The sequence below is a fragment of the Drosophila yakuba genome, chromosome X, assembly GCF_016746365.2.
Source record: "Drosophila yakuba strain Tai18E2 chromosome X, Prin_Dyak_Tai18E2_2.1, whole genome shotgun sequence".
NCBI classification, from domain to species: Eukaryota; Metazoa; Arthropoda; class Insecta; order Diptera; family Drosophilidae; genus Drosophila; species Drosophila yakuba.
Window position 1 is genome coordinate 14,000,088 of NC_052526.2, and position 27,416 is coordinate 14,027,503.

The following is a 27,416-nucleotide window of genomic DNA, read 5'->3' on the forward strand; positions in this document are numbered from 1 at the left end:
TGAAACCCAATTGGAGCCAGTCAAAGGTCGCTGTACCGAGCTGAAGAAATGCACTTTTCGCTGACCTCCACAAAAGCCACCCGCTGCGCCGACAGAAGCTTTTGTTTCTCGTGTCGCTACAAGCTGCACCACCGCTGACCTCAGCAAACCACGGCGGTGGTGGTGGTGTTGATGTTGGTAGTGGTGTTGGTGGTGCTACTGGTGACACATAAACCAAAAGACGATCGCAAGAATTCTGCGGATCGACGCTTGAAGGGCAGCCACAGCGCGGCCCTCGGCAAAAATCAGGTGCGGATTACTTGCTACTCCAATAAAGGTTCTTTAAATGTTTAAAAATAACAAATAGCTTAAAGAATATTTACTATATTTTTTAAAGAAAGCTTAAAGAATATTTACTATATTTTTTAAAGAAAGCTTAAAGAATATTTACTATATTTTTACAGATAGCTTAAAGAATATTTACTATATTTTTTAAAAAAAGCTTAAAGAATATTTACTATATTTTTTAAAGAAAGCTTAAAGAATATTTACTATATTTTTTAAAGAAAGCTTAAAGAATATTTACTGTATTTTTTAAAGAAAGCTTAAAGAATATTTACTATATTTTTACAGATAGCTTAAAGAATATTTGCTATATTTTTACAGATAGCTTAAAGAATATTTGCTATATTTTTTAAAGAAAGCTTAAAGAATATTTACTATATTTTTTAAAGAAAGCATAAAGAATATTTACTATATTTTTTCATTGATATTAGAATATCAGAAGCAAACACTTTTTGGTGCCCGAAGAGTCGCGTGTAGATAACATCTGTTAGTGACCAAAATGAGTTGATTTTCGGCGCCTTCCGTGTGATTCCACACCTGACTTCGTACTTACTGTCTACTGTGCATCATTTGCGCTGAATTCGTGGAAAATGTTGGTGTGCGGAATGGAATAGTTGGGCAAGGTTTTTTTTGCAGCACTTGCAGCTGCGACGGCTGCTGCGCTCTGTTTTTTTTTTTTTTTTTTCCAATTGGGGGCACACACACGGAAACTCTGGAACACTGTCCGGTGTCCAGTGCGTGTGGCGTAGACGGCGGCGGGTCACGAATTTGCAGATGTCTGCACTTTTGCGCCGCCGACGCGGTGGCAAAAAATCTATTTGGACCACCAACCGGCGGCAGTCGGCAGTCAGTCGGCCAACGAGCTCCGGCGAACACAGATCGATCTTTGGCTTTAGATTTTATCGAGTTTTGCCCAACCGCAGAGGATGCGATTGTATAGCCTGCTGCCGCTCCTGGCGCTCCTTGTCGTCCAGGCGGCTGGACAAAGTCCAGTAAACGCCGATGATCCTGCAACGGATGCTGGCACAACGACCAACTCCACGACGGACACCAGGCCAAGGATACCCAGTCGGGATGAGGTGAGCACGATTTGACTGTTAATCAAAGATTGGTTATTAATGAAACCCTCTGCTATCTATATTATTTGCAGATCCTTGGACAGATGCCGCCCATTCCACCCATCCGCACTGGCAGTCCCCCGATGGACGCCTTTTACATGATGTTCCCGGCGCTGGGCAGCCTGCTGCGTTGGGGCAGCCTCTTCCCCGCCCAATCGATCCTGGGCGCCATTCCCGATAGCCTGCAGCCGACAGCGGCGGCCTCCAAGGTGGTGCTCGTCCTGGCCGATGATGCGACGTCCAAGACCCGAGTTACACGCCAGAATCCGCCGCAAAATCCACTTGGTCAGTTTATGAATTGGCCCGCTCTGCCGCAGGACTTCCAACTGCCCACCGTGGACCTGGGACCGCAAGTGGGCTCCTTTTTGGCCCAACTGCCTCCAATGCCATCCATGCCCGGTCTTCTGGGTGCCCCTGCTCCAGTTCCTGATCCAGCTCCTGCTGCAGCTCCTGTTCCCGCTGCTGCTCCACCCCCAGCACCAGCAGCACCTCCAGCATCCATACCCAATTCAGATTCCATGCCAGCCATCCTGGGACAATCCGCTCTGCAGAATGCTTTCCCCTTCCTTAACCCGTCGAACTTTGATGCCTCCAGTATTCTGGGCCAGAGTCTGGGCCAGAATCTGGGCCAGAATCTGGGTCAGAGTCTGGGCCAGAGTCTGGGCCAGAGTCTGGGCGCTCCTCCCAACTTTGATTTCGTGGCGCAAATGCAAAGGCAGTTCTTTCCGGGAATGACACCAGCACAACAACCAGCTCCAGCTGGCACAGATGCCCAGGCCTCCGACATTTCCGAGGTGAGGGTACGTCCTGAGGTTCCCTACTCGCAGGAGGCCCAGATGTCGCTGATGAAGATGAAATCGGCACTGGAAGCGGAGCAGGAGAGGCAGCAACCGGTACCGGTCAAGAATCAGGAGCAAGTGCCTCTCTTGTGGTTCCGAATGCCCACCACACAGAATGAGGATGCGACTGAGGAGAAGACACTGGAGGATCTGCGGGTGGAGGCGAAACTGAGGGCCTTTGAGCGCCAGGTCATAAGCGAGTTGAAAATGCTGCAGAAGATCGAACTCATGGCCAAGCAGATGAGGTCCAGTGCCACCGCGCAGAATGCCGATTCACCCTACAGGATCAGCTATCCACTCAATCGTACACCCATTCACAAGATCACCCGTGCGGACATTGAGCAGGCCCTGCGCGATGACTACGTCCGCCGGCTGGTCAACAAGGAGGCGCAACGCAAGGCCCGGACTTCCGGCATCAACAACCAGAAGGCAAATGCCCTGAAGCGACAGGCCAAGTCACAGGATCAGGCCATGTCCAAGGAGGAAATTGTCCAGTTAATGGCGTATGCCTATCGCATGGCCAGCGAGCAGATGGAGAGTGAGAAGGGTAAGCAGGACAAGGTTTACGCGGCCTTCAAGACGGAACAGAATCCAATGATGATGGAGCAGAGGCAATGGACCGAGGAGCAGGCCAAGATTCAGCAGAATCAGCAGCCGATACAGCAAAATCCAATGATGCAGCAAAGGCAATGGGCGGAGGATCAGGCTAAGATTCAACAGCAGATCCAGCAAAATCCAATGATGCAGCAGCAGAGGCAATGGACTGAGGATCAGGCGAAGATCCAACAGAATCAGCAGCAAATCCAGCACGATCAACAGCAGATGCAGCAAAACCCAATGATGATGCAGCAGAGGCAAATGGCGGAGGAGCAGACCAAGATTCAGCACGATCAACAGATGGCCCAACAGATGGCACAGCAAGGTCCCATGATGATGGAGCAGAGGCAAAGACAGTGGTCGGAAGAGCAGGCCAGAGCTCAGCAGGCTCAACAGATGGCCCAACAGACACCCATGATGATGCCACAGATGCAACAAAGACAGTGGACAGAGGAACCTCAAATGGTGCAGCAGATGCAGCAGAGGCAGTGGGCCGACGATCAGGCCAGGATGCAAATGGCGCAGCAAACTGCAATGATGCAACAGCAGCAGCGACAGATGACGGAGAATCCACAGATGATGCAGCAAAGGCAATGGACCGAGGAGCAAGCCAAAATCGAACAGGCACAGCAGATGGAGCAACAGAATCAAATGATGATGCAGCAGATGCAGCAAAGACAATGGACCGAGGATCAGGCCAAGATGCAGGAGCAGCAGAGACAGATGATGATGCAGCAGACACCCACGATGATGATGAAGGAGCGCCAGTGGGCGCAGGAGAATCCCCAGTCTGTCCAGCAGCAAGGAGCCACCATGATGATGATGCAGCAGCAGACGCCAGCGATGATGCAGCGTACAGTGGAGGCGGACCAAGATGGTGAGGCAGTCGAGGATCAGCAGGTGGGCGAGGCGGGACCCCAAATGCCGGAGAACGAGAACGGCGCCAGGCACAAAGGTAATCTCTTCGGTGTCTTTCGCAATCCCGACTCAGTGCCATCATCTGTCTTCCCCACAGTCGATTCCCTGGGCGTTGGCGGCAACAAGCGCAAGAAGTCCAAGTCCAAGTCCAAGTCGGCGCCGCCAACGGTGATCAACTATTACTATGCGGCTCCCCAGCCACGTCCGGTGGTTCCTAGTTACGGCACAAGTTACGGCGGAGGTGGTTACGGATCCAATGCCTATGGGGTGCAGCGTCCAGTCAATGTCTATCAAAGTCAAGGCTATCGAGCTGCTGTGGGTAACGACGAGGTGGATGACATGCTGCGCCAGCACCAGACAATGGCCAGGGTAAGTTGAGATTAGTGTAGAACCACTCGAACCACCACACACCACTACAACCACTACACCAGCACACCACATTGAGCACCACACAGCAACACACACTGTAACACACTGGAACATGTAGACAGTTGCCTTCATTTGATCCATTTCATACGATTCATTCGCCTTTTTCTCATGGCATTAAACAGGCGACGCATTTCAGACACTAAACCAGATACAACCAAACCATGTCGCTGGATCGGAGTGGCAGAAGAGCAGCTCTAATCCGCCAACGACGTTGAACCCAGCTCCACAGGAGCCAACACCACCGCAAGAGCATCGAGTCCACAAAAGGTTAGCACTTTTCCACAGGTTTGGGCGCGGGATTGGGGCAGATGCTCCTCCACACTCCACAGCCAGGAGTTGCGGATGTGGCAGATTGGATTGTCTGTGCGGCAGGAGTTGTCGCTGCGGTAGCGCAGGATTGGGATCTGGAGTGGTGTCGAGTGGTGGTTCGGGAACCTGCCAGTGCAAAGCCAATAGGCGGAACAAACGTAGTGTGGAGTATGGCACCTTGGAGACCATCGATGAGGGTTCGCTCAACGAGCTGAGAAGGGAATATAAGCTGGGACTTAAGGAGATCACCCTGAGTCCGGATGAAGATCCCGCCGAGGCGCTGATGCGCTACAATGCGGCCTCCATACGCGAAGCTCTGGAGAGAGCCAGCATGGAACCGCTGGAGATCGGTGGCGATCAGTATGAGGAGGATGCGCAACAGGAGGAGCAGCCCCTGGTGGAGGAGCAACTGCAGCATGATACCAACACAGAGCAGCAGTACAATTATAAGGATTTTGTGCGACTAACCAGTTCCACAGCGTCTCCAATCACCAGTACCACCGAAGCTGTCCCATTTGGAGGCAGTGACTCCACTTCAGAAGCACCTGTCACACCAGAAGCCACTACCACAACCACAACCACATCCACTACCACAACTACAGAAAGCAGCAATGCCGAGGTGCTGGACATGCAGCAAGACTCGCAGGCCGAGGCTGAGAGCTCCCATGTGACCAAGTCCATATCCAAGCAGGAGGCGGAGATCCATCAGCTGCACACGATTGTGGATGAGCTGAGGAAAGAGATCCTTAAGCTGAATCTGCGTTGCAGCAAAATAATATCAAACAATGTGGCCAAGGAACCAGTTCCAGAGCAGACCACACCCGTGGTGGCGGAGGCATCCAAGCAGGAGGAGAAGCCATCCGAGCAGGAGGAGAAGCCAAAGGCGGAGGAGGAGAAAGTTATTGCGGAAGAGCAGACACCAATTGAGCAGGAGGAAGAGCAGGAAGAGGAGGAGGATAGCACCTCCACTAGTACGACCACAGAGACGTCCTCACCAAGTGGCAGTTGCTCACCAAAACCCGAACTCAAACCCATTCTTTCCATGGCAACGCATTCAGTGGATGAGCAAGTTGGCTCCGCCAATAAACTGGACTACGAAGACGATACCAATTGGCAGCGCATTCTGGCCAATCGTGGCTATGACACGGATTACTTAACCAAATCCCATGAGCGTCAGTTTTCGCAGGGCCAAAACCTGGAGATGCCAAAGAATTGCAACTACGATGGCAATGCCAGCCAGGAGTATGGCCCCTATCCGGAGTTCCAAGCGGATGAACCCAGCGCGGATACGGAGAGCAAGGCTAAGAGGGCGTTGAGTGTGAAACAACAGGCGCAGCTGCTGAATGCGGCACTAAATGATAGTGGTAGTGATGCGAGTGATGCCGCCACCACCACCACCACACCATCTCCGTACGCGATGAGGGGCAAGTTTGTAAGACGGAGGAGCACGGCCAGAAGGACACCCAGTCCAAGGATTGGGCAGGAAAGCGCGGAGGTCTGGGTGCGATCACCACGGCAAGTGAAAATGCCCCAACGATCCAAGAAGTCCATGTCTAGGCCGAGAAAGGAGAGCAGCTCCCAGTTGGTGACCACACAGGCCACCGTGAGTAGCACCAAGCTGGACAGTTTGGTGGATGTGCTCAAGGATCTGGTGCGTCTGCAAATTCAGAAGGAGAAGAAGTCCAGTCTACTGAGAGCACAGAGCAATAATCTATCGAAAACGGCCAAATCCATTAAGTCCAGCAAAGTCATCAAGCGCAAAAGGTTGCGCAGAAGGCAACACAAGCCCATTGCCACGACCACCAGGAGTCCCATTCAGGAGTTCCATTCCCATGCATAAGATATTCCACAAAACCCATTTAAGATCCCATCTCACAGTTTCGCCCAACTAAACATAATCCTAAACATAATTTAGTTAGTGTATAAGCATGTTCACTAATCGTCCGCCAAACATTCATGTCCATCTTTCATTTGCATATCCCTCGTCCATTTCGCCAGTCCATCATCAGCACCATCTGCATCTGCATCTGCATCCGCATCTGCATCTGCATCTGCATCTGCATCTGAATCTGCATCCGAATCCGATATCGAAAACGCACCATCATCTGACCCCCAAGTGGGTTCCATTTTCACCTACGACGAGGGTTTGCTGCATCCGTTCATGGGTCTGCTGCCGGTGGAGAGGCCCGATGATCCCTGGCACCAGAAGCCATACGATCCTCACCATCCTCTCTACACGGGCGGTGGCAGCTACGCCGCTTATCTGAGGGACAGTCGCCGTCGAAGGGACACCCACATCATGGGCCAAGGGTCACAGCATGGCATCCTAACGCCCGGCATGTTGGAGCGACTTCTGCGCATCAAGATGGATTTCCAGCGTAGATTTCCCCATCTGTACAAGGGCATGCTGAATCACCATACGAATCTCACCCGCGTGGAGGTACAGCCGCCGGTTCTGGGCAAGATTTCCAAGTCAAACACCAAGACCAAGACGAAGACCAAGGGTAAGGATGAGCAGGATGAAGCGGTCTTCGAATTGGCAGCCGCAGAGCGTAGCCTCTTCGAGGACGAGGTTAATGATTCGCTGGAGAAGGATGCCGAACCAGAACCGGAACCGGATGAGCAGGATGACCGGGATGAGGGGGATGTGGAGGAGCCCAGCGAGAGCAGCGAACCCAGGGGATTCAGCATCAGCAGCAGGAAAGACCGGGATGACAACGACATCGATTACTTCAACTTCGATGACGATGATGTTGATGATTAGACTTTTAATTTAATTGCCAATAAAAATAAATACTATTAATGTAAAAACAAAAACATTTATCTACAAAAGTAAGTTAATAATCAGTGTAAAAAAGTCTTATTAGCAGCCTTAAAGTTAATAAGTCTCTTTAAGTAGTAATAGCAGTTGGTTTCCCAGGGGAATCGCCTTTAATGTGACATGATTAACGCGATTGGCCAGGAGCATTACCAAAATTTCCCCGGGGATCTGAAAAGCCCGGTGCCCAAAAGTGGGCACATTAACACATTCCTGGGGCAACTCTTTAGCCATGAGGTACAGGTACTGGTTGTACACACTTTGGTGCTGCTCCTTGGTGGCCAGCACACTGGAATCCAGTTCGGATCGCCACCTGGCGGAGGCACTGGCTCAAGTGGTGGCCAACTCGGAGATGGGTCGCCTCAAGACCTTGTACATTTACACGCACACAAGTTCCCCGTCGACGGGTGGCCACTTGGAGGAGCTGCTCGACCAGGTGCTGATGACACTGCCTAGCAATTTGCAGGCACGCAGACTCCTGCTGCAGCAGTCCATGGAGTACAAGCCCTATGTCCACGCTGTCCTGGCACTGGTCGATGGTCTGGCGTCTCTAACGGCGATCTACGCTGGGATTCGAGCCACCCAGGACTTGTCGCACACACTGATATACATGTCCCTGGCCACGGATGCGTATGGTGCCGAGATGCAGGCAGTGCTGCGACTTCTGTGGCATCTTAGTGTACTGAATGTGGGCGTAGTGCTGCGTCCACCTGGCGAGCACATCCTCATGGTCAGCTACTTTCCATTCAGTGCGTGGCACGGCTGCCAGGTGATCTCGCCCAATGTGGTGAATCGCTACCAAGTGGGCACAGGGCAGTGGGCTAGTCGAGATTACTTTCCCAGCAAGTTGGGCAACTTCTATGGCTGTCTGCTGACCTGTGCCACGTGGGAGGATATGCCCTATTTGGTTTGGCGTCGCAGTGGCAGCTTTGTGGGCATCGAGGGTGCATTGCTCCAGTTCATGGCCACCAATCTGAACTTCAGCGTGGGTCTCTATTGGATGAACAAGGAGGAGGTGCTGGCCACTTTCGATGAGTCGGGCACAATTTTCGACGAGGTGCGTCCTGTTTCTACATCTAGCTATCTGTATAGATTGGATTGCAATTGGTGTTCTTTGCAGATCTTTGGCCATCATGCGGACTTCTCTCTGGGCGGATTCCACTTCAAGCCCAGCGCTGGCAGTGAGATTCCCTACTCCCAGTCCACCTACTACTTCATGAGCCACATCATGCTGGTGACCAATCTGCAGAGTGCCTACTCCGCCTACGAGAAGCTCTCCTTTCCCTTCGCTCCGCTGCTGTGGCGTGCCATTGGTGTGGTCCTGATCCTGGCCTGCCTGCTCCTGATGCTGGTGCTGCGTTGGTGGCATCACCATGAACTGCCAGTGAATCCATACTACGAGCTGTGGGTCCTCACAAGCGGTGGCAATCTGCAGGATCGATTGCTGCCACAAAGATTTCCCGGACGCTTGGTGCTGCTCACCTGGCTGTTTGCCACCTTGGTACTGAGGAGTGGCTACCAGTCGGGAATGTATCAGCTGCTGCGGCAGGATACCCAAAGGAATCCGCCACAAACCATTGCGGAGGTGCTGGCCCAGCGTTACACCATCCAGTTGGGGGAGGTCAACGAGGCAAGGATCCTGGCCAGTTTGCCGGAACTGCGGCCGGAGCAACTGGTTTACCTGGCGGGCAGTGAGCTGCAATCCTTTCCAGCTTTGGCCCGGCAAAGTGGCTCCTCGGCGCGGCTGGCCATTCTAACGCCCTACGAGTACTTCGGTTACTTCCGGAAAGTGCATCCGATGAGCAGGAGATTGCACCTGGTGCGGGAACGCATCTACACCCAGCAATTGGCCTTCTATGTGAGGCGTCACTCGCATCTGGTCGGTGTGCTGAACAAGCAGATCCAACATGCCCATGCCCATGGCTTCCTGGAGCACTGGACGCGGCAGTATGTCAGTGCCGTGGACGAGAAGGACGAGAGTGTGGCCCGTATAGCCTCCACATCGTATAGCACCCTCGATGGCATCGATGGCGATCCGAGTCTATCGGCGATGGAGGAGCAGCAGGTGGCCACCGTTCGCCAAAATGTACTCTCCATGCGGGAACTAGCTGCTCTGTTTTGGCTCATCCTCTGGGCGAATCTGGCAGCGGTGGTTGTTTTCCTTCTGGAACTGCTGTTGCCCAAAATAAAATTTGGGAAATTATTAGGGAAAATGAATAGTAGGATAAGCAAGTGCATTTCCAATTTGGTGAGAGATTAGAGAAGTATGTCTACGAATATTCAATGGAATTACACAAAATTTCAACAAGCTATCAAAGAAATATAATGTTGTTATTAAAATATTTAAGTGTCCGTAGTAAATTCTTAAAAATTTGCGTTCTCACAAGCACTTGAGTGAGTGTTATTCCTTCTGCGCGAAGGCATAAATAATGTCGGATTTATTTGCGGCCCAGGCGTTTTAATTAAATTACTTCATAATCCACACAGTCGACGGGTGGCCCACCCCCACTACCAATTCCACTACCACTCCCACTCCCACTTCCAGTTCCACTCAGCGCCGCCCCTGTCCAACAACAAAAGGACATCCCCTTTAGCGGCGGGAGGATGTCTTGCAGGATAGTTGGCCAAAGTGTTCGCTGCTCATATCGTAAAAACGCAAAACGTTTTATCTAAAAGCGATAAATTTTGAAAACCAAAACTTGCGCTGGCGAATCAACCACCACCGATCTGCCACCACCACACCACCACGAATAGTTGTCCTTCAGCCACCCACCAGACCAGACCCCAAACCAAGTCGTGCTCCAAGGATCCAATACAACCGAAGCCGCACACATAGACATCAATTTTGTGTGTGTGCTTCTTGCCGGCAATTCTTGCAACATTTGCGGCTGCCGTTGTCGCCATCGACTGGTTACATGTAAGTGCTGCCATTGCCCCCTGAACCCCTGCCCCCTCTGAACACCCCACCAGCCCTGAACACCCCTGCAACCTCTAAAAACCCCTTACCCTTACCCCCTCTAGCCCCCTGCACGACGCCCATGCTTGGCAATCTCTTGCTGCTTTGCTTATCGCCTCGCACATTTGAGCTTTTTGAAATTTCTCGCCACAAAAACTGTCTGTAATGGGCACAACGTTGCCCGAGACTACGGCTTTATGCACTCACAAAAAAAAAAGGTGCTGGCCAATGAATGTAAACTATTATGAACTTGTAAATATCAAGCATAAAAACTCTAAAGCTAACTAAGTTTACTAAAAGCGCAAGTTTTGATAAATTCGCATAAAATATATTGCTATCATCAACTATAGTTTTGCGTGTTGTTTTCTAGCTGCCTTGTTCCTCAGTGAATCCCTAACTGCTCGCCAAAGTTTCCTACTCATCCTTGGGAGCCAACTAGTCAACGACATCGTCGTCTTCGTCCTTGTCGTTCGCTGGAAATTCAAGTAAATGTATTGAACTTAAGCTCATTGCTTGCGATGTCGTTTTCGAACCACTCGCAGTCGCAGTCGCAGTCGCAGTCAGCGTCTGAAGCGATACATCCCATCCAAAAACCAGCAAGCAGCATCTACCACCCCACTCCATCTAAATTTTCCATTTCGCAAGCGATTTTCCACACCCCCAAACCTCTTTAATGCGCTGCGCTGTTTGGGTAAAAATCAAGCAAAAAGAAGCACAACTTTATGCAATTCCTTTTATAAAATGTTTCCTATTTTTCGGCTTTATTGCATACATCATTCACCACTGGAGGCTTTTTCGCTGATTTAAGGGCAGTGGGATGATAATATTTAAAAGGTTTTGAAATATATCATATTTGTGTTATAGATAGAAATTCAATCAATTACCATTTACCAAATTCAAATGAAATGTGCTTGTCATAAGCCAACATCACTCATACGCCATGTAAGCCAAAGTAAATGATTTCACCAATGTTGCGACTTTAGCTCAACTTGCAGATCTGTTACCCAGCTTTTTTGCAGCTCTGTCTGAACTACTCTCGGCAATTGCCACCGCCACTGCCACATCCTCGTCCTCCATCCACAGCTCCAACTCCAGCTCCATCCATAACTCCATCCCCAACTCCATCCCCAACTCCATCTCCAACTCCATCTCCAACTCCATCTCCAACTCCAACTCCATCTCCAACTCCATCCATTGCCGCAATACTTTGGCTCGTTTGGCAATGAATTTTTATGGCGCGACTTTTACGTCAGCATCATACACAGGATACACAGGGGCGTGGCTTCAGGAGGGGCGGGTATATTGGGGCTATCCTAGCCCCAAAAGTCTGCGTCTGATGGAGCGGAACCCTTGAAGGCGAGACATGGCTGCTCGCTAAACAAACATATTCATGACGAGATTATGCTCGTGCATCCAAAGCGCGCTGTTGCACTTCAAAATTTGCATAGACAAAAGGGGGCGGAAGGGGGGCGGAAGGGGGAAAAAGGGGAAAAAGGGGAAAAAGAGGTTGCGTTGTGGAAAAAAGGACAGAATCTGGTCTGGAAATTGTCCTCCTAATGGCTGCCCGAGTGCAGCAACTGCCAATTTCCGGCCGCGAAATTACATCTAATTAGCTAATCAACACAATTATGGTGCAACCTGCGGCCTCACACACACAGAAACACAGAGACTCACGCAGGATAAAGGGACATATACACGCACAGGATAAAGGGACTATCCTGCGGACACACACACACACACACACACATTCTGGCATGCTCACTGCAACGGAAGTTGGCCAGACACAGCAGCAACATCGACATCGCCATCGACATCACCATCACCATCATCATCATTGCAATCGACATTCGACATCGACATCGGCGAACATTCGATGAGGACGCGGCTTAGGAGCAAGTTCGTTGCACAGCCGCCACATCCGGCCACGCCCACATGCTGCACGCCTAAACGCAACGCCCACCGCCGCACAATGTGGCAAATGTTGGCCACTCATTACGGATTGCCGAGGTGCCAACTGGAATCCCACTGCCTGAGTTCACCCCCAAAATGCAGCACATTCGAAGCACTTGAAACAATTCAATTTAAAGAACATAAAACGAAGGACTTTAATATATGAATAGCTCCATTAACAACTGTGAGTTGCAAGCTAGGGCCACATTTAATTGGTAATCCTGGGCGCAGAGCTCCAGCTGCGATCCGCGTGAGAGTTCACTGATCCCGACCTGGTTGCTCCCCCGGCCAGCTGCACATGTGGTCTCCACTCAATTATCCGGCGTACGTTCTCGTTAGCTCATTACTTGCGACTCCTGGCGCGGCGTGTCCTTTTGCCACCAGATCCTGCGCCGTCGTCTCATGTTGCTGGGCCAACGTCCATGGTTAATATCCTGTGTCAACTGTTGTCCATTCAATTTGCATTTTTGCATTTTTGCAATTATTTCAATTAAATCGACAAAAGAAAAGCGTCTGCTTTCCGCAAGGCAAGGCGCGTCGAGTCCGCCAAATGAGTCGATGATTGTGGAGTTGGAAGCCGGAATGGATGTGGCATGGATGTGGAATGGAGGTGGAATGGATGGAGCTGGAATGGGTGTGGCTGCCCCGTGAGGAATATAATTTCCTTGCGCCGGATGTGACAATGAATACGCATTAATAAGTGCATACAAACGGACAAACGCACGCACACACTCGCATTATGTAGTATTATAATATACAGTGAAGGAAAATAATAATTATTACTTACACGCAATAATGCCTTAAAGAGTTCGACATATCAGTCTATCAAAAGGTAATATAAATAAATATATATATATATATTTGTTTTGATTTTATAGAGGCCACACGGTGCGAAAGTGTCAGCTATAATTTATTCATGGGATTTTCTAGTGATCCACGCCCACGGTGGGATGTGTTTACGATTTTTGAACTCCCGTGGAGATGGAGCGAATCAAATCGAATCGGGTCGCATTCTTTTGTTGCCACTGGTGTTGCTGCTGCGTGCCTTCCGGTGGGTAAATTGATATGGTCCCCCAGTTGGCCACGTAACCACCCAAACATCCAACCACCCAACCACCCAAAACATCCCAACCACCCAAAACATCCCAACCACAGATGCTGCCCATTCAGACACCATTCAAGATGCCGCATGAACGGAATGCGGCATGAATGGCGGGCTAATTTTGTGGAGCACAACGGGCGGCGCGCTTTTAACAATATTAATATGCAAAATAAAATAAATGCCGGCAAATGAAGGATAAGCCGGAGACAAAGCGGCGACGGCGACGGCGACAAGAAATGAAATAATAAAGGAATGAAGCTGGCAATTTTCATTTTCATTCGCGCAGCGGGAAATTGGATTTGGTCCACTGCGGCACTCCAGAAATGCGTCATTCGCCATATAGTGTATAGTGTATGACTATGTACTATATGTACATATATAGTATACCATATGTATACGTAATGTGATTATTACATGCTGCCAGGGTTGCCAACGCCATTGCCAGCGCAGTTGGTGCGTGTCACAAAGATGAAATTATATGATTTGAATAATAATTGAATTAGAAAATCACACAGAGACTCAGCATTCCGTGCATGCCAGGCATTTTTCGATCGACTTTACGTCGCCACATGTCCACGTTTGTACGGTGTAGGTGTTAATATATATTAATAAAGGGATGAGTGGCAAAAGCACTCACTTATGTCTTGTAAACACTCGGTTGTCTCGTAGACACCTGGTAGTACTCACCCCTTTCCTCAGGCTCTCCTCTCTACCACGTCAGAGCAGACAGCTGGTTGTAGCTCCTGGGTTATAGCCAGCTCAGGCACTTTCTCCAGTAGGTCGAAATCACATTATTGGTATCCACTGCTGCCACTTAAAATCACTGCACCACTCACTCACATTTAGTATTTTTTGTTTTGAAAAACATCGAAAAAGTGGTTTGCTTACGTAGGACTTTTGAGAAGCGCAGAAAAGGGCACTTATATTTTGGTATTATTTAGTATTATTTGGTATTAAGTATTTGGTATTATTTAGTATTTAGTACTTTGTATTTAGTGTTATTCATTATTTCCTTTTAATGTAACGTAATATTTTCAGCTATGTTATAATTTTATAATTTCACTTTGCATGCCAGCTAGAACAATAGAAATAGAATAGTGTTAATTAAGTATTAATATTATTTAATAATATATAAGAATGTTTTTTTATATGCACATTATGTCTTCGGCATACAGAAACTAGCAACTTTGTTGGGCCATCGATTAGTGGCGGCATATTCCCATCGATTCGTGCAATTAAATGACATAAATTTGTGAGAACTAGCAACTTCGCCAGCCTGGCCGCGTTATCCTGGGCCATTTGTTTGACTCGAAGTGGAGGCACATCCTAGCTCAACCAGATCCTGCCAAGTGGCAAGTGGCAAGTAGCAAGTGGCAAGTGGCAAGTGAAGTTGAGGACATGCACAGTGGGCAGCAGACAGTCATTACTCGTTTTTCTTCAGAGCTAAGAGATGGTGCGCAGAAAAAAGCTTAAGTATTTACGGATCATGTAAATTGAATTGTTTAAAATGTTTCATGATAGCTGATTGTGAAATATGTGATGTACAGTGATCCCTCGCCACTGTGGCCGGCGTACAATGTCTAATGCTCTCGACATTTGTCGCCTTCAAATGGTTAACAAGTTTCTGCAAACATCGACAGCCATCATTACTTACCACCACTCCTTGCCACTCTTCGCTTTCCGCTTTCTCCGCTTCCTCCGCTTTCTCCGCTTTCTCCGCTTCCTCCGCTTTCTCCGCTTTCTCCGCTGCACTTTCTCCGCGCGCCGCTCGACTGTAATCATGTGAATCCGCTTAAGCTGTCCAAGTGTATTGTGCGTCATTATTCTCTCTCGTGCCATTAGACTTGAATAGTTTTTCCATACCAAGAAGTTAAAAGGAGCGCATGGAAACACACACAAGAACGCAAATCGCATCGTCGACTTTGCTGCTCATCATTGCACTTCTGCACTTCTGCGACTATCCAAAAGTGCACTGTGCAAAAGCCAGAGCTAGTTTCAATACTAAATGCACTGAATATTTATTTGAGCATTACAGGGTATCAGCTTTTTCTACGCCTGCACAAGTGTCGCTGTTCTCTATTTTCTGCACTTGTGTGTGAGTTTGCTGCGATGCCCTCTTGATGATGACGATGACGACACTCGACTGCATTTCCACTTAAGTGTTAGCCTTTTTTTTTTTTTTGTTTTTTTTTTCGCACCATCACACACTTTTCCACTCGCACCGCTCATTTTCCGCCATCTTGATCAACTTGTGTCTGTTTTCCACTTTTTTTTTCGCCCCGCATTCAACTGTTTTCCGTTTCAATTTGGGTTTTTATTTCATTTTTGCCTACAATTGTGGCCAATTTGGCTTAATTGTTTTTATTAAGAGTTCGCCAACACTTCACCCCCCGCCACTCCCCTCCGCAACCTTGCGTTTCGCAAATTTTCAGTCGCCCAACAATGCGTATAAATAAATCACTTGAATTTTATTGAGCCTCGCCTCTCGTTCTGCCGTGGAAAATTGCATTTTAAATGCATACACAAATTGAAAATTGCCATAATACAATATGCACATGTGTGTGTGCGTGTGTGTGTGTGAGTGTGCGTGTGTGCGAGTGTGTGTGAATGGACGAACTTTTGCTTTGGTAAAACGTGCCTCATTATAAAGATCAATGACATGTCCCGAACAGATATTAAACGCCATTTGAATGTAAATGGTTGCTCTTTTCACCGCTCACATGCGTAGCAAAATAAAGCAAAATTTAGCATTTAAATATAGTTAAAGTAGAGTCACTACAAAACAAATATTTAAGTGTATTCTATATAACTTTATTTAATGTCTTACTATTTGTTGAGTGTGGAAAATGGTGTTGCCAATATGATAATATAATTCGACGTATTCAAAACTCATCGTGCTGAAGCGCTACAAAATCGGAATGGAATCGCTCAGCTCCCAGTATCCCGTGGATACGCGATCTATCTGCAAGATACAAGATACATTTGAGGTTCAAACTTCTTGGGTTTCCCAATCGTAGATACTCACCTTGTATTCGTGTGCAGTGGATTGCATTGTGTGTGGTGCTTGTCAGTTTGTCAAGAGTAAACCTGCATAAGTGGCACATTTTGCATTCGATACATGGTAATTAAATTGCAATTAAATTGTATTACCTTGTTGTAATTTGTAATGTGACGAAGTCGTCGTGTGCCCAAATCACGACGACATTCTGTGTTTTCGATTTCTTGAACGGAGCTGGCGAACTTCCATTTACCAATTTTGCAATATTTTGTGTAAGCCCACAATTATGAGCAATAGCTGCAGCGTTGTTAAGTTAGGAACAGAAAACAAATTAGCATATTTTTTAATTCACTTACTGCTCAGTAGTTGAACATTTATAAAACATTTTCACAGCAAATTTGTACTAAAAACATTTTTATAAGAACATTTTTACTCGAAATTATTACAGAGTTGTTACTCCGCTGAGCCCGAAACAAAACTGAAAATATTTTATGCTTGCTTGCAAATCCAAAACGGAGCTAAAATCATGGCCAACTTCATGGCATTTAATGGCTCACTAGATCTCAGCTGAAAATCATTTTTTAAAATCATTAAAAGTATTTAAAATAGGTTTTCATTCCTCGAACAAAGAAACTCAGATGATGATTACATATCAAAATATTTAATTGACGATTTAAATGAATACAGGTACGAGTAGTTCAAAGACGATTTGGTAACTGAGATGACCAGACAGCTAAATACGACGTTGGTAAAAGCCAAATCCAGTATTGCAGCTGGACAGGATCACCGGCTCTTGTCACCCGTCTCCTTGTCCTGGCATTGCGATGCGGATGTGGCTGCCGCTGGCGGTGCTGGGGAGGATTGGGATTGGGAATGGGAGTGGGAGTCGCCGCTCTGGGCCAACAGCTGCAGTCGCTCCAGTTCCTGATCGATGCGCTCCTTGGCCCGAAAGACCTTCGACTGGATGTAGAAGGTGCCACCGTTGGACTTATCATTCGCGCCAAACAAGTGCTGGTAGTGCGAGTCTATGGCCTGGCTATCGCTGAGGTCCTTCACATTGAGGATCTGCTGGGCCTCCGCCAGGGTCATGTCCTTGGCCAACGCACTGCGTCCGCTGCTGGGCTCGTTGGCCTTCAGCGACTCCTGGATGCGGGCCGCATCCTCGAAGGCCTGCAGCTCCTGGCGCATCGTCTTCACCAGCGCCCGTCCAACCAGCTGGGCACCCAAAATGATGATCTGTGCCAGGTACCGTGCCATTTTCTGCTTGTCTATGTGGAATTTTGCTCGCGATTGTGTTGAGTTCTCCTAAAGCCTGAAATAACCTGAAAATAATAATAGGAATTTAAAGTAGTAACTCACTCGATTGCTTGGTGAATTCAATATATATAATCCAAATATAACTAACTAATCTATATTAGTTAGTTAGTTATATCTTAAGTGTAAAGCTTAGGCATAAATTACCTGTGTACCTGTGTTTTTCAGCCAATGATGTTTTCCTTTTACATTTTGTGAGAATATTTTGCCACTGAATGAAAACTTTCTTATAGATTTTAAGCCAATTTTGTTTGTCTTTTCACATTTCACACAAAATTGATTCACTTTATGCAAACAATACGGCGTCCTGCAAACCTCTCGAAATTCCATTTAACAAAATATTTTGTTTTAAGTTTACTGATAGACAAATTGCCCCACACTTTTATTAAAGCATTTCCGTTTTGACTGCCACTGGTTTTGATTCAAATGTTTAAGTTAAAGTTTTCATTTTTAATACACATTTCCACAAACTATGGCACCCCATGAACTTCTGACGCACTCAAGTGTTTAAAAATTCCACAGAACGAGTGTGTCATAAGCTCGCAGTCGCACAGTTGCGGTCAAAAAAGTAGCATACATGGCATTTTATTTATTTGAAATCAATATCGGAAAGAAATAAAGTGCTTTGAAGTAGGAGAATGTATTTTAATAGAGAGATTATTGCCTTGCAGCATTATATGCAGCTCAACCTAAGTTGCCTAGCAGTTTAAATATTTCTTTTTATTATTTATTTAAATACATTTTGTAATAATTACCTTACTGCAATATCCAATCAAATATATATTACTATATTCGCCACCTCTGTACTTTGGGATTCAGAGAGACCGAGATAGCTGAATGAAATCAAAACGTTTCCTTGCTCTGATTTCCAGCTTCCGTATCCGTTCTGGAGGCGTTTGTGCAGCTGTGTGCGTGGGTGTGTGTGTGGGTGTGTGTGTAGGTGTGCGTGTGAGTTTACGGGTGTGTGTGTGTGTGAAGCTCGTAAACAAATTATACGCAAATTGACAGACTTCCGGCCTTATGACCAGGCATCAAGGACATCAAGTAGTTCAGTCTCCAGTCTCCTGGATGCCTGGATGCCAGGATGCCTCACTGGATGCAGTCTCATTTACCCGGGAATTTGCTGTGGAGATGGGGGATTGAATGGTGTATATTAACATAATTACAATAATGACTTGTTGCCGTACCCTTTACTGCTGAGCTGTCCGCAATTTCCGAATTTGGCTAACATTTCCATTTCCAGCCGTTCAGTGCTGCATGTGATGGCCACTGCTGCTGCACGGATGGGGCTGGTAACCCTGGCTGACAGAGTTCTGCCAGAGTCGCCATCACCATCATCCATACCCACCGCAAATGCACAACAATGGCTTTCTGGCCATTTGCCGTTAAAATTCACAAACTGTAATTGATCACATTTGCTTTTGTCGTTTGATTTCATTGTCTTGTGCGTGAGACCAAGTCTGAGCCCCCCCACCCCTACCACGCCCCCCTCCACAATTTTGCCGCCCACTTTTCCAATTCGGGAGCCACAGTTGATGGTCAGCGGCTGTTGTTGCCGCTGGTCGGGGCTCATTCATTATGCAAACACCTCGACATGGCTATCTAAACGTGGCCACGTCCGATGCGCTGGGCAACACTGGAAAAAAAAACTATGCACCTAAACATCAAATGGAAATCGAAACGAAAATCAAAATCATTACTAATTACATTACAAATCAAATCATTACTAATATTTCAATAGATTGGAAATCAAAACAAATCTAAAGAAATGCTTGAAAGTAAATACTTAGGAAATAAATAATAAGAAAACTGACAACTGCTTGTTATTATATTTTTATTATACTCAAAGTAATATTAGAAGTTCTGAAATAATTTATTTTAAATAAGCGCCTAGTTGATAGTTTTTTCTCTCTCTGCAGCTGAGCAGCCAGCGACTGCCTTTTGCGATTAGTTGCCATTTAAACTGCTGTTACCGCCCCAGAATCCTCCTCCGGATTCCCATTTTGATTCCGAATCGTTTGGGGTTTTTTTCCGGGTGTTTTAATTTTTTTTTTTTTTTTTTTTTTGGCGTATGGGCCTCGGTAGTGGACTCCATCCGCTCGTCAGTTGTGTCCGATGGCTGCGATGGCTGGCCGCCATAGCATTTTGATTTCCGCACTGCATCCGGCAGTTTTAATCCCCAGACAGCAGCGTTGCTGCACTCAGAGCAGCTCAGTACCGCCATCGCCATCGCCATCGCTACTCTTTCGCAAATGAATGAAAAGTTGAGTTGCAAATGCCACTAGGCATTATAGAGTAAATAGGTATTGCTATTAGTGATATTACTATCAGAGAAATTATACTAAATAGCTGCACTGTAACGCAGCAATAATGCTAGAATTCAATAGGCATGCTCACAAGCTATTCAGTAGCTGATATGACCCTTTTGCGTAGAGAACTGTAGCTACCAAAGCGAGGGAGTCAGGCAAAATGCGAACAGTTCACTATTTACCACACACGCAACGTGGGATCCACTGCAGCGCGGTGGTGGTGGTGGTGGTAAGTGGGTGGTGTGGGTGATGCTCTATTGGCGGTGGCCATCGGTGATGCATGGCCATGGCCATGGCGCTGAAAACGCTACTGCCCAGCCACTGTCCAGTTGGTCCGGCCGGCCATTCAGTGTCGCATTCATTGCCATTCATTCGCTGCTGCAGTTCGTGGTTGAACCACCCCGCACCACCCCGCACCACCCACTCACTCAGCTGCGATACCCACGGGCAACAACCACCACCCCCTTTGGGATGATGCTTGCTGTTGTTGCTTGTGGCTAACATGCAAGCTTAGGATTTGGAAAACAATTTCACTGTTAGTGGAATGTCAACGTCAGGTCTCGCTCTGCCAACGGCTACCCCATGCTCATTCCCGCCCCACTGCATACCGCCCACCACCGCCCACTTTCGCCCACCTTCCCCCTTTTGATGGTCAGAAATTTTAGGCGCGATGCGTCGCACACATCACTAATTAGTGATGTGCAATAATCGTGCCAGTGTGTGCGAGTGTGTGTGTGAAGTAGGGCGATGGGTGGCTTAGTGGTGCAGTGGTTCAGTGGATCAGTGTGTGGGTGTTACACCGAGAGAATATCTTAAATATACAATTTAATTTTATTAAGAATTAATTTTTTGTGCTTGTGCCATTGTATTTTAACAAAATCTCCAAAAACCTGCAAAGGAATTGTATTTTTTTTTAAATAACAACGTTTTTCTTTACGTGCACTTTAGCCGTGGGTGAGATTTGGACATTGGTTCGGTTCAAAAATTGCGACATTGTTAATCAACTGTGCGTGTCGCATAAGTTGCATTTGCATTCGGTCGCTTGGTCGGAATGGATTGCATGCGATTGCCGTTGGGTTGCTGGTGGGTTAAGGCGGGGGCGAGAAAGGGTTAAATTGGGCACTGGGTTGTGTGATTGGTTTCCATGCTCCATGCTCCATGCTCCATGCTCCAGAGGCCGAGACCAACTGACTCAACAGAACCGGCCATCCAAGTGAGTGCAAATTCGCTGTGGCTCATCCGCTAATCATATGGATTGGGAATTGATTATTCTTGGCCAAGTTTGTAGGTCTTTTTGGCCAGCGTCGGTGGAAGATATCCCAGTTAGTTCAATTGCATTTATTACCTTCTAATAAAAAATCGCAATTTTTCATAGCGCTTCATAGCAGAATTTCAGCTAAGCCTTTTTTGTATCGATAAGTGATGGTCTTAATTCGAATTAAAGTTTTCTGTGTTGTTGCGATTATTTTGATCAGAACATTCAAAATATAACTCCAAATATATAATGTAATACCTCGTTGAGTTCGTTATTAAATTTCCTATCGAACTGTGTTTTCAAAAAAAAATTTTTTTTTTTTTCACTTTTCTTCCAATTTTTGATAATGATTTTCTTTTTATTTTTAAATCACTTTTCTTTTATTTTGCCACTATAAATAGCAGTATTTTGATCAGAACATTCAAAATATTGGTCCGATTATGGAATGGCATACCTCGTTGAGCTTGTAATTAAATTTCCTATCGAACTGTGTTTTCGACAAAAAAAAAATATTATTTTCACTTTTCTTCCATTTTTTTATGATGATTTTTGGCCGAAAATCGCTTTTCAGTTATTTTGCCACTATAAATAGCAGTATTTTGATCAGAACTTTTGATATATTGGTCCGAATATGGAATGGCATACCTCGTTGAGCTCGTAATTAAATTTCCTATTAAACTGTGTTTTCAAAAAAAAAAAAATTTAATTTTCATTTTTCTTCCAATTTTTGATGATGATTTTTTGCCAATAACCGCTTTTCAGTTATTTTGCCACTATAAATAGCAGTATTTTGATCAGAACTTTCGAAATATTGGTCCGAATATGGAATGGCATACCTCGTTGAGCTCGTAATTAAATTTCCTATCGAACTGTGTTTTCGACAAAAAAAAAATATTATTTTCACTTTTCTTCCATTTTTTTATGATGATTTTTGGCCGAAAATCGCTTTTCAGTTATTTTGCCACTATAAATAGCAGTATTTTGATCAGAACTTTTGATATATTGGTCCGAATATGGAATGGCATACCTCGTTGAGCTCGTAATTAAATTTCCTATCGAACTGTGTTTTCGACAAAAAAAAAATATTATTTTCACTTTTCTTCCATTTTTTTATGATGATTTTTGGCCGAAAATCGCTTTCAGTTATTTTGCCACTATAAATAGCAGTATTTTGATCAGAACTTTCGAAATATTGGTCTGAATATGGAATGGCATACCTCGTTGAGCTTGTAATTAAATTTCCTATCGAACTGTGTTTTCGACAAAAAAAAAATATTATTTTCACTTTTCTTCCATTTTTGTATGATGATTTTTGGCCGAAAATCGATTTTCTGTTATTTTGCCACTATAAATAGCAGTATTTTGATCAGAACAGTCAAAATATTGGTCCGATTATGGAATGGCATACCTCGTTGAGCTCGTAATTAAATTTCCTATCGAACTGTGTTTTCAAAAAAAATAACATATATTTTTCACTTTTCTTCCATTTTTTTATGATGATTTTTGGCCGAAAATCGATTTTCTGTTATTTTGCCACTATAAATAGCAGTATTTTGATCAGAACTTTCGAAATATTGGTCCGAATATGGAATGGCATACCTCGTTAATCTCGTAAATAAATTTCCTATTAAACTGTGTTTTCAAAAAAAAAAAAATTTAATTTTCATTTTTCTTCCAATTTTTGATGATGATTTTTTGCCAATAACCGCTTTTCTGTTAATTTGCGACTATAAATATCAGTATTTTGATCAAAACTTTTGATATATTGGTCCGAATATGAAATGCAATACCTCGTTGAGCTCGTAATTAAATTTCCTATCGAACTGTGTTTTCGACAAAAAAAAAATATTATTTTCACTTTTCTTCCATTTTTTTATGATGATTTTTGGCCGAAAATCGCTTTTCAGTTATTTTGCCACTATAAATAGCAGTATTTTGATCAGAACTTTCGAAATATTGGTCCGAATATGGAATGGCATACCTCGTTGAGCTCGTAATTAAATTTCCTATCGAACTGTGTTTTCGACAAAAAAAAAATATTATTTTCACTTTTCTTCCATTTTTTTATGATGATTTTTGGCCGAAAATCGCTTTTCAGTTATTTTGCCACTATAAATAGCAGTATTTTGATCAGAACTTTTGATATATTGGTCCGAATATGGAATGGCATACCTCGTTGAGCTCGTAATTAAATTTCCTATCGAACTGTGTTTTCGACAAAAAAAAAATATTATTTTCACTTTTCTTCCATTTTTTTATGATGATTTTTGGCCGAAAATCGCTTTTCTGTTATTTTGCCACTATAAATATCAGTATTTTGATCAGAACTTTTGATATATTGGTCCGAATATGAAATGCAATACCTCGTTGAGCTCGTAATTAAATTTCCTATCGAACTGTGTTTTCAAAAAAAATAACATATATTTTTCACTTTTCTTCCATTTTTTTATGATGATTTTTGGCCGAAAATCGCTTTTCAGTTATTTTGCCACTATAAATAGCAGTATTTTGATCAGAACTTTCGAAATATTGGTCCGATTATAGAATGGCATACCTCGTTGAGCTTGTAATTAAATTTCCTATCGAACTGTGTTTTCGACAAAAAAAAAATATTATTTTCACTTTTCTTCCATTTTTTTATGATGATTTTTGGCCGAAAATCGCTTTTCAGTTATTTTGCCACTATAAATAGCAGTATTTTGATCAGAACTTTCGAAATATTGGTCCGAATATGGAATGGCATACCTCGTTGAGCTCGTAATTAAATTTCCTATCGAACTGTGTTTTCGACAAAAAAAAAATATTATTTTCACTTTTCTTCCATTTTTTTATGATGATTTTTGGCCGAAAATCGCTTTTCAGTTATTTTGCCACTATAAATAGCAGTATTTTGATCAGAACTTTTGATATATTGGTCCGAATATGAAATGCAATACCTCGTTGAGCTCGTAATTAAATTTCCTATCGAACTGTGTTTTCAAAAAAATAACATATATTTTTCACTTTTCTTCCATTTTTTTATGATGATTTTTGGCCGAAAATCGCTTTTCAGTTATTTTGCCACTATAAATAGCAGTATTTTGATCAGAACTTTCGAAATATTGGTCCGATTATAGAATGGCATACCTCGTTGAGCTTGTAATTAAATTTCCTATCGAACTGTGTTTTCGACAAAAAAAAAATATTATTTTCACTTTTCTTCCATTTTTTTATGATGATTTTTGGCCGAAAATCGCTTTTCAGTTATTTTGCCACTATAAATAGCAGTATTTTGATCAGAACTTTCGAAATATTGGTCCGAATATGGAATGGCATACCTCGTTGAGCTCGTAATTAAATTTCCTATCGAACTGTGTTTTCGACAAAAAAAAAATATTATTTTCACTTTTCTTCCATTTTTTTATGATGATTTTTGGCCGAAAATCGATTTTCTGTTATTTTGCCACTATAAATAGCAGTATTTTGATCAGAACATTCGAAATATTGGTCCGAATATGGAATGGCATACCTCGTTGATCTCGTAATTAAATTTCCTATTAAACTGTGTTTTAAAAAAAAAAAAATTTAATTTTCATTTTTCTTCCAATTTTTGATGATGATTTTTGGCCGAAAATCGCTTTTCAGTTATTTTGCCACTATAAATAGCAGTATTTTGATCAGAACTTTCGAAATATTGGTCCGAATATGGAATGGCATACCTCGTTGAGCTCGTAATTAAATTTCCTATCGAACTGTGTTTTCGACAAAAAAAAAATATTATTTTCACTTTTCTTCCCTTTTTGTATGATGATTTTTGGCCGAAAATCGATTTTCTGTTATTTTGCCACTATAAATAGCAGTATTTTGATCAGAACAGTCAAAATATTGGTCCGATTATGGAATGACATACCTCGTTGAGCTCGTAATTAAATTTCCTATCGAACTGTGTTTTCAAAAAAAAAACATATATTTTCACTTTTCTTCCATTTTTTTATGATGATTTTTGGCCGAAAATCGATTTTCTGTTATTTTGCCACTATAAATAGCAGTATTTTGATCAGAACATTCGAAATATTGGTCCGAATATGGAATGGCATACCTCGTTGATCTCGTAATTAAATTTCCTATTAAACTGTGTTTTCAAAAAAAAAAAAATTTAATTTTCATTTTTCTTCCAATTTTTGATGATGATTTTTGGCCGAAAATCGATTTTCTGTTATTTTGCCACTATAAATAGCAGTATTTTGATCAGAACATTCGAAATATTGGTCCGAATATGGAATGGCATACCTCGTTGATCTCGTAATTAAATTTCCTATTAAACTGTGTTTTAAAAAAAAAAAATTTATTTTCATTTTCTTCCATTTTTATGATGATTTTTGGCCGAAAATCGCTTTTCAGTTATTTTGCCACTATAAATAGCAGTATTTTGATCAGAACTTTCGAAATATTGGTCCGAATATGGAATGGCATACCTCGTTGAGCTCGTAATTAAATTTCCTATCGAACTGTGTTTTCGACAAAAAAAAAATATTATTTTCACTTTTCTTCCATTTTTTTATGATGATTTTTGGCCGAAAATCGATTTTCTGTTATTTTGCCACTATAAATAGCAGTATTTTGATCAGAACATTCAAAATATTGGTCCGATTATGGAATGACATACCTCGTTGAGCTCGTATTTAAATTTCCTATCGAACTGTGTTTTCAAAAAAAAAAAACATATATTTTTCACTTTTCTTCCATTTTTTTATGATGATTTTTGGCCGAAAATCGATTTTCTGTTATTTTGCCACTATAAATAGCAGTATTTTGATCAGAACATTCGAAATATTGGTCCGAATATGGAATGGCATACCTCGTTGATCTCGTAATTAAATTTCCTATTAACTGTGTTTTCAAAAAAAAAAAATTTATTTTCATTTTCTTCCAATTTTTGATGATGATTTTTGGCCGAAAATCGATTTTCTGTTATTTTGCCACTATAAATAGCAGTATTTTGATCAGAACTTCAAATATTGGTCCGATATGGAATGGCATACCTCGTTGAGCTCGTAATTAAATTTCCTATCGAACTGTGTTTTCGACAAAAAAAAAATATTATTTTCACTTTTCTTCCATTTTTTTATGATGATTTTTGGCCGAAAATCGCTTTTCAGTTATTTTGCCACTATAAATAGCAGTATTTTGATCAGAACATTCGAAATATTGGTCCGAATATGGAATGGCATACCTCGTTGAGCTCGTAATTAAATTTCCTATCAAACTGTGTTTTCGACAAAAAAAAAATATTATTTTCACTTTTCTTCCATTTTTTTATGATGATTTTTGGCCGAAAATCGATTTTCTGTTATTTTGCCACTATAAATAGCAGTATTTTGATCAGAACTTTCGAAATATTGGTCCGAATATGGAATGGCATACCTCGTTGATCTCGTAATTAAATTTCCTATTAACTGTGTTTTCAAAAAAAAAAAATTTATTTTCATTTTCTTCCATTTTTGATGATGATTTTTGGCCGAAAATCGCTTTTCAGTTATTTTGCCACTATAAATAGCAGTATTTTGATCAGAACTTTCGAAATATTGGTCCGAATATGGAATGGCATACCTCGTTGAGCTCGTAATTAAATTTCCTATCGAACTGTGTTTTCGACAAAAAAAAAATATTATTTTCACTTTTCTTCCATTTTTTTATGATGATTTTTGGCCGAAAATCGATTTTCTGTTATTTTGCCACTATAAATAGCAGTATTTTGATCAGAACATTCAAAATATTGGTCCGAATATGGAATGGCATACCTCGTTGAGCTCGTAATTAAATTTCCTATCGAACTGTGTTTTCAAAAAAAATAACATATATTTTTCACTTTTCTTCCATTTTTTTATGATGATTTTTGGCCGAAAATCGATTTTCTGTTATTTTGCCACTATAAATAGCAGTATTTTGATCAGAACATTCGAAATATTGGTCCGAATATGGAATGGCATACCTCGTTGAGCTCGTAATTAAATTTCCTATCGAACTGTGTTTTCGACAAAAAAAAAAATATTATTTTCACTTTTCTTCCATTTTTGATGATGATTTTTGCCAAAATCCATTTTCTGTTATTTTGCCACTATAAATAGCAGTATTTTGATCAGAACTTTGATATATTGGTCCGAATATGGAATGCATACCTCGTTGAGCTCGTAATTAAAT

The 27,416-nt window shown here is 43.5% G+C and overlaps 3 protein-coding genes and 1 long non-coding RNA gene across 6 annotated transcripts; 2 read left to right on the forward strand and 2 right to left on the reverse strand.

Moving 5' to 3' along the window:
• Positions 1 to 1,156: 1,156 nt before the first annotated feature.
• LOC6525396 (defective chorion-1 protein, FC106 isoform) lies at positions 1,157 to 7,397 on the forward strand. 3 transcript variants are annotated; one of them, XM_039373434.1, is made up of 5 exons: positions 1,157 to 1,403; positions 1,475 to 3,833; positions 3,894 to 4,165; positions 4,362 to 4,492; positions 6,533 to 7,397. In XM_039373434.1, the coding sequence occupies exons 1-5, from the start codon at positions 1,251 to 1,253 to the stop codon at positions 7,296 to 7,298; spliced, it is 3,681 nt and encodes a 1,226-aa protein (XP_039229368.1). In that variant the 5' UTR covers positions 1,157 to 1,250; the 3' UTR covers positions 7,299 to 7,397. The 3 variants fall into 3 exon arrangements, with proteins under 3 accessions (XP_039229368.1, XP_039229367.1, XP_039229369.1); XM_039373433.1 differs by lacking the exon at positions 6,533 to 7,397 and having other exon boundaries at positions 4,362 to 6,526; XM_039373435.1 differs by lacking the exon at positions 6,533 to 7,397 and having other exon boundaries at positions 4,348 to 4,498.
• Positions 7,398 to 7,483: 86 nt separating this feature from the next.
• LOC6525398 lies at positions 7,484 to 9,612 on the forward strand. The gene has a single exon (XM_002101197.4). The coding sequence runs from the start codon at positions 7,585 to 7,587 to the stop codon at positions 9,610 to 9,612; it is 2,028 nt and encodes a 675-aa protein (XP_002101233.2). The 5' UTR covers positions 7,484 to 7,584.
• Positions 9,613 to 16,149: 6,537 nt separating this feature from the next.
• LOC26535971 lies at positions 16,150 to 16,841 on the reverse strand. Its single transcript, XR_001453852.2, has 4 exons — positions 16,715 to 16,841; positions 16,511 to 16,655; positions 16,386 to 16,447; positions 16,150 to 16,322 (listed from the first exon to the last, which is right to left on the reverse strand). It is a non-coding gene; the product is annotated as an uncharacterized LOC26535971 (long non-coding RNA).
• Positions 16,842 to 17,003: 162 nt separating this feature from the next.
• LOC6525400 (mitochondrial import inner membrane translocase subunit tim16) lies at positions 17,004 to 17,712 on the reverse strand. Its single transcript, XM_002101199.3, has one exon. The coding sequence runs from the start codon at positions 17,613 to 17,615 to the stop codon at positions 17,142 to 17,144; it is 474 nt and encodes a 157-aa protein (XP_002101235.1). The 5' UTR covers positions 17,616 to 17,712; the 3' UTR covers positions 17,004 to 17,141.
• Positions 17,713 to 27,416: the final 9,704 nt, after the last annotated feature.

What these genes read in the sequence shown, in the direction of transcription:
- LOC6525398 (XM_002101197.4), top strand. Translation starts at nt 7,585, where the DNA reads ATGAGGTACAGGTACTGGTTGTACACACTTTGGTGCTGCTCCTTGGTG.
- LOC6525396 (XM_039373433.1), top strand. Translation starts at nt 1,251, where the DNA reads ATGCGATTGTATAGCCTGCTGCCGCTCCTGGCGCTCCTTGTCGTCCAG. An exon ending in GGATACCCAGTCGGGATGAG is followed by an intron (nt 1,404 to 1,474) that starts GTGAGCACGATT and finishes TATTATTTGCAG; the next exon opens with ATCCTTGGACAGATGCCGCC. An exon ending in GAACGGCGCCAGGCACAAAG is followed by an intron (nt 3,834 to 3,893) that starts GTAATCTCTTCG and finishes TCTTCCCCACAG; the next exon opens with TCGATTCCCTGGGCGTTGGC.
- LOC6525400 (XM_002101199.3), bottom strand. Translation starts at nt 17,615, where the DNA reads ATGGCACGGTACCTGGCACAGATCATCATTTTGGGTGCCCAGCTGGTT.